Genomic DNA, 12,817 nt, shown 5'->3' on the forward strand with positions numbered 1-12,817 from the left:
TATAGGAATTACATAATACATAACTATATTGACGTCAAACGATGTTTTTAAAAACAATATTACTTGGACTACATACTTATTCACGTACTACACATTCCTTTTTCCCTCCAGCTATGCGAGAAACTTGTAGGTAGGTACTATAAAAACCAACCCAAGCGAGTCCAATTTAATACCAGGTGAGATTGATTGAATTAATTGACTGAAGTTATGCTCAAAACGATCTCAAGAAAATCGAAATGAATAGCTAAAATACCCTTATTCTTGGGCCTCATTCGCACGAGAGCTTTTTAACGTCCATTAAAAAAGGGTTCAAATAGTACAAATGAATTCCCAAGTATCTGTTCACACGTCAACGCTTTTTTATCGCGCACTTTGTATTGTCAGCGCAACGCCAGGTTTTAACGCTACGCTTTTTTAACGCTCGTGCGAATAAGGGCTTACTTTTCAAAACCTAAAGGTTCCTCGGTCCTCTATGATGTTGCCCTGTCTTGTCTTTCCTCAAACAGAGAAGCTGTGTAACTGACATTCCTAAATTACAACCAAGAAAATCGTTGTGACTAGAACAAACCAATACTCGTGCTTACTCAAACAAAGTCAATCAGGAACCGATGGCTGCCTCAGCAGCCATGTTTTGGACTGGAGATTGCGTGCGCAAGCGCAGCGGGGGACCTCCAGCCCTCTGAACTGACGATTTTGAAAAGTTGGCGTGATAAGGTGATAAGAAAACCGGTGGACCGTGTGCGCTCTCCAAAAAGCCTATGTCAAATAGGCCGCTTAATTGATTGATTGAACCACGTTGATCCAGAGCCAATACACCGGCACTTATCGTCATAACCGAACCACTACTGAGTTTTTCCTCAGAATTTAAGGTTCAAGCCATAGTCACGCTGAACAAGTGCAAAAAAAAAAACATTATGAAGAACTTTCAGGCATGCGGGTTTCTTCAACGGGGTGATTCGCTAACTCAACGTCTAACACCGAATGACAGCCACCAAGATCATTTTTTAATCCATTGAAGATTTTACTACCACCCAGTGAAGCAGCAATGTAGAACCAACCATCCTCGGTGGCTATCATTCGATGTTAGACCCTGAGTTAGCGAATCACCCCCGCTGGATGACATTTTTCCTGCACGCTAGGGATTAATTGTTTAAAATATATCATCATCATCATCATCAACCCATCGCCGGCTCACTACTGAGTACGAGTCTCTCCTCACAATGAGAAGGGTTTGGCCATAGTTCACCACACTGGTCAAATGCATATTAGCAACGTATATATAATAGCTTAGAAAAGTTAGGGGTGCATGCCCGAGATCGAAATCCAGAGCTCCTGAAGGAGGCCGATACCAGCAATATATAAGGTCACTTCCAATAGCTCACTAGGATTTAGGATGTAAGTGTTCAGGCTTCCAGGCAAGTGGCATCGGAAGGTTAAGAGCCCGTTATCGGCTGTTATCAGCTCCGTGCCGTGCCCCATTTGCTCGTTTGACCTGACACCGCAGTTATCAGTTGAGCGCGCGATAAAACGTACCTGTTATTACCTTTGCCCGGTGTTTTTAGTGAAAATATTTGTCGTTTTAATACAGTTTGTTTGTGTTTCCAAACCTGGATGTAGCTACCTGAGTCTGATGTAAGAAGGTTCATTCAAGTAGTTTGTAAAGACACGAACAATTTTCAAAGTAAAGAGTTTTATTTTCTAGTTTTCAAAGTGACATGTGGCTTGATACAGTACCTACCTATTGGTAATCTATTCCATAACTTTTCGTCTCCGCTTTCATTTAAACAATTGCACAACTTTGTGTTAGTATCTTTAACACGCGTGATGTGCATTATATTGTTTTATTTGTTTGTTTGTTCTTAGGGACTTTTTCATATTATCATAGGACATTTAAACATCTACTTACTCTTAGGTTTAATCGACTCAAACAAAAAAAAATTAAACAATAATAAGTTTCAAATTATTCACTTCCTATCTTCAGTGTCTTGATTTGACTTTCTTGGTACAGTGGTCAGAACTGTGGTCTTATAAGCGGGAACTCTCCGTTTCGATTCCCGGCAGAAATAATTTGGAATTTAGATTGTCCATGGTCTGGTCTGGTGGGAGGCTACGGCCGTAGCTGGTTACCACCTTACCGACAATGCTGTACTGCTAAGCGATTTAGCGTTCCAGTATACAATTCCGTGTATAGAAACCAATAAGGTTTAATAAAACTAACATACCCCTTCCAAGTTAGCCCGCTTTCATTTAAGACTGTATCATCGCTTACCACCAGATAAGGCTCCAGTCAAGAGATAACTTGAAAAACGTCGTGTTGACGGCATTACCTACTCTGAAACGGAAAACAATTATTATGTCTGAGACTAAACCCTAGTCTTCCATATGCAGATTGCACATGGCCACGAATCCGTAAAAGGCACATATTTCAATTACTGAAAATGTATGAGTGGAAGTTCAGGTGAAGGTCATATTAAGATCCATCTTAGCTGACAGCGTCAGCATTACTTTGACGCCATCAATGTAACCGATTTCACGCGTATTTTGTACAATTAAACAAGTAGGTATTTAAAGTTTTAGAAAAACCTGACTGCGATTAGCACTGCAGATTTGTTGGTGTTTCATAATTATTTTTTTAAATTTATAGCCATTAGCCAGTGTCATCCTATAAATACTCAACCAATTTTATTATATTTATGGTATAGTTCCAATATTATCCTTGGCTTCTAAGTTAAGCTTTACCTCATAGGCAGCACAGTAACCTTTACTCTACAAGCCGCCTGTTCCCCAAAACAATGGTAGGCGTGATCGGTTGCTGCAGCCTTTGAATGATACATTACATTAAAAGCATACTCTTGTTTGTGTTGCTCGCGAATGATTGATTACACAACGCCAAGAATCGTATAATAATATGTAGTTGTTCGATTGTATCGGTTAGTTATTATTTTGATATAACTTCATTTGCTATATCAAAGAGTTTGATGTCTTGACGGGTTCCTTACCATCAAACAAGTTACAGTTAACACTTCTATGTAGAACACTGTAATTTAATAACGGACTGCGCCATCTATATTCGATTTAGTAAATTAAATTTTTCGTGAATACGTTTAATTTTCACGTTTCGGGCCACGCCTCGAGGCCCGTACCCCCGTCTTGACATAGGTCAGATGGAGAAGACCCCGCTGCTGTTTAATTTTTTTGGGTGATATAATTACAAATTCACGGTTTTCGGATTTTTTCCTTTACTTGTGGTATTTAGATCTACCACAGGTCTATGATTCATGGTTCTAGGTCAACGCAAAGTACCCTAAAGGCTTCTTGACAGATGCACAGACAGACAACAAAGTGATTCTGTAATGGTTTTTTTTCTTTTGAGATACGGAACCCTAAAAACGAGTAGGATGGTAAAGTGGTGATAGAGTGTCAGCCTTCTTTTCGGAAAATCGGGGGTTCGATCCCGGGCACGCACCTCTAGCTTTTCTTAAGTGCGTTTTCGCAGGCCAATTCGCACTGGGTCTGCGTGGTAAACTATGATCCTTCTCATTCTGACAGAAGACCCGTGCTCATTGAATGATGATGATGATGATTATGATGACCCTCCATGGTTTCAAAAAATAGGCCCACGTAGATTGATTTTCATAATTGTTTATCCATCAATCTAGAAAGTGTTATACAGAAAACCTTGTATATGTATCACCTTAGTCACTCATAGTTTATCACGTAGTTAGGTAGGTAGGTACTAGGTACCTACTCTGTTTTTATGGTCAGACAACAATGTTTCTGGTGCACCATAACGTTTCAGTTATTATTACTTACATGGACATCTATATAGCTAAATTGATAACGGATAGATTTAAATGCTAACCATTTTATTGTACATCTTTTGAGAAGAATGATGAATTTTTATTCACCTCCCTGGAGTAGTGATGAGCACTAATTATCTTAAGGTGGAAGGTTGCAGATGCAATTCCTGGTAAGGTCAATTGGGAAAGTTTCTGGTTAGGTTTGGCTGGTCTTGTAGGAGGTTTCAGTTGTGGCTAGTTACCACTGTACCGGCGAAACCTTACAACAACCAATTTAGTGTTCCTATAAATGATGCCGCGTGGAAACTGATAGGTGTACCTACTCGTAGCATTATACTAGATACATAATATTGGATTGTATTTGAATAAGAAAAGATCCAAATCTCAGATGGATAATGCATCTAAGGAGTTAGCTAAAAGAAACATCAAACCACAAGTGTAAATTAAAAATTTATAACACCCCTGAAAAATGAAGGTTACAGTAATTAGAAAAGAGCTGATAACTTCCAAACGGCTGAACCGATTTTGTTGGATTATAGCTAAGAACACTATCGATCAAGCCACCTTTCAAACAAAAATAAAAAATTAAAATTGGTTCATTAGTTTAAGAGCTACGATACCACAGACAGATACACAGATACACACGTCAAACTTATAACACCCCTCTTTTTGGGACGGGGGTTAAAAACATATTCTTCTGTTTTTAAATAAAAAAAGTGCAGGACAAAACTATTAGAAGTTTAATCCACGGATAGAAATCTAAAGTTCATAGTCATGGACGCTGAGTGTCTTTTATCATTTTGATTATATCTTATGAGTAATCTACCTATTCAGTACAAATAGGCACTTGTATGATAAATTATAATCAATAAACTTGTAGATATCGTAATTCCATGAATTTGAGGGCCAACAAATTAGTTATTATTAGAGGTATACTTACACACACATACTTATTATATTCAAACACTAGCCGATGCCCGCGACTTAGCCCGCGTGGATTTAGTTTTTCGAAATCCCGTGGGAACTCTTTGATTTTCCGGGATAAAAAGTAGCCTATGTGCTAATCCAGGATATTGTCTATCTCCATTCCAAATTTCAGCCAAATCTGTCCAGTGGTTTTTGCGTGAAGGAGTAACAAACACACACACACACACATACAAACTTTCGCCTTTATAATATTAGTGTGATAGTGTGATGCTTACAGGTCACTTCGAAAACAATTTTATAAAAAAAACTGTTCATATGTCTGAATCGACTTTAAAAATCCAAGGATCACATAGGAAAATGGCGTTAGACCGCGAATCTGATAAGTGTTGTGATGAAGTGATGAAAGGTGATGATTTCGTGAAAAGTGAAGTGGTGGTGAAAGAGGAAGGTGATGAGAGGATCACCAACCATCGGGAGAACAGGCTAACGAGTATCATCGATCAGCTGCGATGCCAGAGCCAGTTGAAAGGTAAAATTAGCATACATATTTTTTTCGTATTTTATGAATCTCTTCAATGAACCTTGATGGCGGCGGCTTCGCCCGCGTAGATTTTTTTTTAAATCCCGTAGGAACTCTTTGATTTTCTGTGATAAAAAGTAGCCTCTGTCCTTCCCCGGGATGTATTCAAAGTCTGTACCAAATTTCATTAAAATCGGTTCAGCGGTTGGGCCGTGAAAACGTAGCAGACAGACAGACAGACACACTTTCGCATTTACAATATTAAGTATGGACTAGATGATGCTCGCAGCTTCGAATAAGGTTTTAAAAATCCCGTGGGAACTGGGACAATTTCTAAATCCCATCAGCTTTGATGGTCAGGTCCCCTGCAGTATCAGGATTGAGGAGTTGGAATCGAAATTTTTTATGGAACAATGTCGCGAAGTTTCTCTATCGATTAAAAAAAACGCAAATAAACTTCCACACGCCAGGGTTTTGCGCCACCTGAATCCAGCGGCTCCCTGCGATTCGTTTGATGTAGTTTGTTCACCCAGTGATGGTTCTCCAACTGCGAATCACTAACCACCAACCGAACCAAGGCGCAGGCATTCCCCGCTCGCATGTGAACTGGAGGCTTCACAACGGCACGCGTCAGTCTCGTGCGCAATTAGCGTTGGTCACAGCGCGGCTCAACAACAATAGCCTGATGCCTGATAGCGATATCAGATCGCGACGCTCCTCTCTGAATTACTTTGCTTAACCTTTGTCTATGCTTAATCTATGTAACAAAGTAGAGCGATAGTGTTCACCTACCAAGTTTGAAAATACATTCTCTGAAAAAAAAAAGAAAAGGCATTCTTCTGGGTGCTGCGTCGCGAGCTGACACCCACTGAAAAAGGATCCCGGATGGGTTCGATACTAGTCCGACAAAGTGTGAGTTTAGCCGTCATACCGGATACGTAGTAAGTATAGCTGTTTCCAGATGGTGCGTCTTACAATCAGTTGGTTTGTCCTTCAATCACGCCGCAACAGATCGACATAATTTGTTACATGGATATAGTTACAGACCTGGGGAGTGAGATAGCCTACTTTTAACCCTAGCAAATCAAACAGTTCCCACGGGATTCTGAAATGAAATCTATGCGGTTAAAGTTTTAGGCATCGTCTATTAAATAGCAAAAGAAAGATTGATCGTCTGTACACAGCTTTATAGTCACTCAAACAATATCCAGAATGTAGTGTGCAAAGTGCAAATCTCCCATTTATAAACGTAACCGATTTACATGTTAACCGCGATACTATCATAAAGGTTGCGCCCGTTGTTCGCGTTCCGGTTCAAACTGTTTTTCTATAGCCCGCTCTACACTCGTCCGCGAAACGCAACCGTTAATGACTCGTCTACGCATTTTGTATGCGGTATCGAAACAACGCTTTTATCTGAATAAGCGGTTTCAAATAAGTGTTTTTTTTTAGTGTATATAAGCTCGTTTTCGTACAGGCGCTATTATGCTCACCTTTTGTCACAAGCCCATCTCAAGCTTTTATATACGCGCGAGCCACAAAAGACGCCAATCTATACTATGGCTACAGAACCCACTGGGACTGGGAACACGCTGCAATGTGCACGTGCACGTGCTCAATTTATTGAAGAGTGAAATATAGCACGCATTTAAATACGTGAAAGAACTTAGAAAAAACGATAGTTTGAAACAATTTAAAAGCGGTGTGCTGACAACGCTACATTCATGAATCATGAGTTTTCGTAGGCGTACTACTTTCTTCACTATAATACTTTCGTAGTCTGTGAAAGTAGTAGTAATATTTTTGTCGTGAACGACAAAACTGACATTAGACGAGGACGGACACAAAATACAAACGCCTAGCCACAAACTCTTTCACACTATTGCATCACAGCTTTAGCGGAGTATCGCGCTGCGAGTCTAGCTCGGGCTTATAAGGAAAAGATTTATGGTGTTTTAGTTGCTCCGTAATTATAAATGATGTTGCTCTAATTATTGGCTGTAGTGTACAGTGTACGTTTCTGAACTTCATTGTTTTCCCGATATACCGATTAAAGGTACATTTGTTAGCTTATAATTAATGATGAATATTCATGTTCTATTTGTGCTCTTTGATCTTTTGTTTACAATTTCGCTCGTTCGTATTTAGATCTTTTTACCTTTTAGAGATTTCTATGGGTTACTAAACTAAAAATCACATATTTTTCATATTACTTTACGTACGTATCTACCATTTTTGTTTAAAGGGTAAAGAGTTAAAACCGACCTGCAAGAATTAACTTGTTTTGTTATATCATTTGTCAAAATTTTAGTTTGCTTTTTGTTTTTACTACTAAATAACCGTGGCTTTGTCTACGTGGATCTATGTTTTCTTAATTTCTGGCCTGATCTGGTGGGAGGCTTTGGCAGTGACGGTACGATGCCGTGTAGAAACCAAAGGAGTATGGGTTTAATGAAAACTGCCATACTCCTTCCAGGTTAGCCCACTTCCATCTTAGACTGCATCATCACTTACTACCAGGTGAGATTGCAGTCAAGGCCTAACTTATACCTGAATTCAAAAAAAATAGGCACCTAAGTTAAAATGTTCACAAAAGTAACCTTATCACAAAATAGCTCGCTACTCTCGTTACAAGAATTTAAAACATCGATGATCTGAACCCATTGCGCGGTTGTGCATGCATCTGCAATCTTAATTAACGGAGCGGGTCAGTAAAATACGCTGAAGCCTCGACAGGGTTCCAGAGTTACATGTTAATTCTTTCAACATGAATGGTTAAGCTACATTTGCTTCACCTTTTGATGAGTTCCGTAGACTTCCATACTTAACATTATAAATGCGAAAGTGTGTCTGTCTCTCTGCTACGTTTTCACGACCCAACCGCTGAACCGATTTGAATGAAAGGTACAGACATAGGATACATCCCCGGGAAGGACAAATGCTCCTTTTTATCTCGGGAAATCAAACAGTTCCCACGGGATCTTTAAAAACCTAAATCCACGCGGACGAAGTCGCAGGCATCCTCTAGTTATCTAAATTTTTTTTTATCAATCATAGTCGTCATCATCATCATTATCAACCCATCTCCAGCCCTCTACTCTCCAGATTAAGAAGGGCTTAGGCCATAGTACACGACGCTGGCCAAGCACGGAATTACAGACTTCACTCACCTTTGAAAACATGATGGAGAACTCTCAGACATGCAGGTTTCCTTACGAAGTAACAGCAAGTGATATTTAAATACTTAGAACACACATTTAGAACACCCCGAAGTCATAGGTGCGTGTCTGGGATGGAACTGTCGACCTCACGAATGGCGGACTGTATCTCTTAATCCCTAGGATAGTAGGTGCGTCTGAAATCTAAATAATTCCCACGATTTCTTCCGTGTGGATTTAGTTTTTCAAAAATTCCGTGAGAACTCTTTGATTTTCAGTAATAAAAAGTATCCTATGTCCGTCCAGACAGACAGACATACATACATCGACCTTGGAATTTTTAAAGTTAATGTGGATTTATGCCGCATCCAGAAAGACTGATCACCCATGAGTTAAATTAATACTGTTATTTCCACTGTTCCTTTGAAGTTACTAGCATGCTTCCATCTTAGATAGCAAAGTTAGAAAGGCATCAGTGCTAGAACTGGTAGATTCACTTGACGATTCAAAAGCACTTGTAAAAGTTTATTTGATTAAAAAGTCTATTCCTATCAAGAGCTGCATTCAAGTAGGTAAACATCCACTTAGCAGACTTGCAGGGCACCTCAGTTTCCCTAAACCACTTAATTATTATTTACGTACGGATCCCTAATATCTTTATCAATACCCCAATTAGCGGATAAAGCGGTCATTTAGCTAATGAATGAATAAATCCCCGGCGGAATGCTTCCGATGCGATAGTGTTTAATCAACGCGATTTATTCAGCAATCGACTGAAATACGGCCCTCATCTGTAGCCTAAGAGCTGGTGTTATAAATAAGGCTTCGAAAATGCTACGTAATAAATTACTTCATTTTTTAAACGAATATTTAAACCCCTAGAAAGAGACTTTAGGCTAATTTTTGTAACGAACAAGTGTAAATTAAAAATTTATAACACCCCCGACAAGTGAAGGTTACAGTAACTAGAAAAGAGCTGATAACTTTCAAACGGCTGAACCGATTTTCTTGGATTATAACTCTCTCGATCAAGCACAAAAAAAAACTAAATTAAAATCGATTCATTAGTTTAGGAGCTACGATGCCTCAAACAGATACATAGATAGGTACACAGATACACATTTCAAACTTATAACACCCCTCTTTTTGGGTCGGGGGTTAATAAAACGGGATTTTTGTTTATTTAGAATAGGCGTTACAAGTTTGCGCAACAATAAAATTAATACCCAATTCCTTAACTATTTATTTTTTTGTATTATTTAACCACCTAAAAAAAATTAAACTCAAACTTTACAAAATAAATTGTAGGTATCCGGTTTATCTTCATACAGAATTAAATGATTGAAGAATTGAAATCGAATTGTTTTGATTGAAATAATTTAATTTGCGAAAAGGATTTGCGTCTTATTGTAATAGGTATACGAGTATACCTACCTAACAGCCCTATTACCTACCTATAATAATAACAAGAAAAAAAGCTGTATTTCTTAAAATAGTTTTGAAATATTATAGTTTATAGACGTTATAATAGAGTAAAGGGTAAAATAAGTCAGTGTCTGAACCCGACTTCCGACAAGATAGTGCTTAATCAGCGCTTAGGATTTATACGACCACGGCTGAAATACGGCTACGTTAGTTAACCTTGATTTGTCCATTCGTTACTTTTGTACTATAGTACTACTATATACTATATACTATATACTACTATATACTATATATATATATATATATATATATATATATATATATATTGTATTATACTATATACAGATAGCTTTTCTACGCTTTTATGGCTTTTGTTGAACAAAATAAACACATTTTTACTTTTTAATTTGGAAGTTCAAGTTATCAAGAGTAGTTAAGTTGTTATTTGCTACGCGATTAGCTTTAGGTTTATATGAATAAAAAAATTCAAGAGATACTTATAGATCTCCACACAGTATTTTACCCTATTAATATAGGTCCTTTTTTAGGGTTCCGTACCTCATAAGGAAAAACGGAACCCTTATAGGATCACTTTGTTGTCTGTCTGTCTGTCCGTCGCGGTCGTGTCTGTCAAGAAACTTATAGGGTACTTCCCGTTGACCTAGTATCATGATATTTGGCAGGTAGGTAGGTCTTATAGCACAAGTACAGGAATAAATCTGAGAGCCATGAATTTGTGGTTACGTCATTTAAAAATAAATAAAATGTGTTTCAATTTTCAAAGTAACATACCAAGTGGAGTATCATATGAAAGGGCTTTACGTATACATTCCAAAACTTTATTTATTTTTATGTATAATAGTTTTTGATTAATCGTGCAAAATGTTGGAAAAAATACCCGAGTACGGAACCCTCAGTGCGCGAGTCTGACTCGCACTTGGCCGGTTTTTTTCGCAAAGCAAACGTACAGCAAAGAATACAGACGAAGGAAAGTAAAAGAAGAAGTACCTAAGTAGAATATAGGAGGCGGCCGAACTCTCCCAGCAGTCTTAGTTTTTTAGAGTTGTTAACATCACACTTATCACACTAATATTATAAAGGCGATAGTTTGTATGTGTGTGTGTGTGTGTGTGTGTGTGCGTGTGTGTATGTTTGTTACTCCTTCACGCAAAAACTACTGGACGGATTTGGCTGAAATTTGGAATGGAGATAGATAATATCCTGGATTAGCACATAGGCTACTTTTTATCCCGGAAAATCAAAGAGTTCCCACGGGATTTCAAAAAACCTAAATCCACGCGGGTGAAGTCGCGGGCATTGGCTAGTCTTGCGTGATTTTCATATAATATGGTTCACGAAAGCAGTAGTTAGGCACACAATGTAAACTCGCGCCATTCACTCATAAGTGTGTTTTATTTGCACTAGCACAGAAAATTCAATCATGTACCAACTCAGTAAAAGGTTTTTGTGTTCTCAATACAAATGTTGTTAATGTCTATCGGCGCGCAGTGAGGGATATAGAGAGCAAGCGCAGTGATCTATAGATCTCGGAACATGGAGCGATCTACGAGGTGTAATGGCTGCAAAGAATAGCCTAACAGATAGATAGGCAGATAGGTATTATAAGTAGGAGGAGTAGATTATTGTTATAGCTAAGTTAACTTATGACATAGAATTTATGCGCTAGAGAGAGAGGTGTTTTGTGTGCTAGAAAGGGAGGCTATTCTTTTCAGTATTTTGTGTTTCTATCGTCTAATAAACGATCTCAAACTTGGTATGGTAGCGTACGAGGAGGGGGAGTGAAGAAAGGACAGGTATGCATAACATTCTGCGCATTGAATCATTAGTAACAATAAAAACTAATCTTTTGCTTAAGGAACCTATCATCGTCGCCCATCGCGGCCACTACTAGCTACGCTGGCCAAGTTCAGGTTGACAATCTTCACACACCTTTGTGAATATTATGGAGAACTTTCAGGCATGTAGGTTTCCTCACAATGTTTTCCTTCAACATTAAAGCAAGTGATATCTAATTGCTTATGGTATTGTTATGCCTATATTTGTTCTGTTCTTGGTCAGTTATCATAAGTCATGACAAGTTAATAGGGACTTCACATGACATACTACAATGTTCAAACGATAATGTTCTTCAAATGAATGAGTGTTATAATTCTCTTAAAAGGTGAGTTCATGAGCGTTAAAGGACGAGTGACGCTAACCTTATCTGTTGTAAGTCATTTATTGTTATAGTTGTTGATAACTTATCGTAACTTCAACGACCTCTAATATTACATATACTATAGGTATTAACCACACAAACCACCTGCACGGGGTTTTGTCTAATAGTGAAAATCGGTCATAATAGGAATAAGTACTCCCTGAGATCTATCTGGTCCAGACTATTAATGCTATGCGATTCAAGTTTACGTCATATTTATTTACTAGTTTATGCTCGTGACTTTGTCCGCATGGGCTACACAAATTTTAAACCCCTATTTTACCCCCTTAAGGGTTGAATGAGAGTTAGAGGGTTGATGCCGATCCGTCCAGTAGTTTGAGATGTGCGTTGAAATATCAGTTAGTTCGGTCAACTTTTTTTTTTAATAAATTTAGAAGATACTACATAGACTAACTGACTTCACTCCCCTATTTAACCCTTGTAGGGGTAGAATTTCTGAAAATCCTTTCTTAGTTGACGGCGTAGATTTGACTCTTTACTTGATCCAGTATGTAATGCGTGGTCTGCAATAGTAGGTACTTATGAGTTTCAGCAATGAAATGGATGACCGATAAAAGAAGATAAGCCAGATTCCGAACCAAAGTTTTTCTAGCGTATCAGATAATATATGTACATAAGGTAAATACTGAGAAACTTGAAAACAAAATACAAGTACCTGATATAAAAATATTAAGTATCTATAAGTTATGCAAGACGCCACAGCTTCAAACTGATTTGATAAACAGAAGATTTGCCATTCAATATGTCA

General features: G+C 38.2%; 1 protein-coding gene across 1 annotated transcript in view; it reads left to right on the forward strand.

The window, feature by feature from the left end:
* The first annotated feature begins 1,522 nt into the window (after positions 1-1,522).
* Positions 1,523-12,817, forward strand: part of LOC123872287 (ataxin-2-like) — a 302,090-nt gene continuing 290,795 nt past the window's right edge. Inside the window, exons 1-2 of the mRNA XM_045916488.1 lie at positions 1,523-1,640; positions 5,005-5,256. Of these exons, the coding sequence (XP_045772444.1) occupies positions 5,043-5,256 (214 nt within the window). The 5' untranslated portion in view covers positions 1,523-1,640; positions 5,005-5,042. The remainder of the gene's footprint in view (positions 1,641-5,004; positions 5,257-12,817) is intronic.

This window comes from Maniola jurtina, chromosome 15, assembly GCF_905333055.1.
Source record: "Maniola jurtina chromosome 15, ilManJurt1.1, whole genome shotgun sequence".
Taxonomy (NCBI): Eukaryota; Metazoa; Arthropoda; class Insecta; order Lepidoptera; family Nymphalidae; genus Maniola; species Maniola jurtina.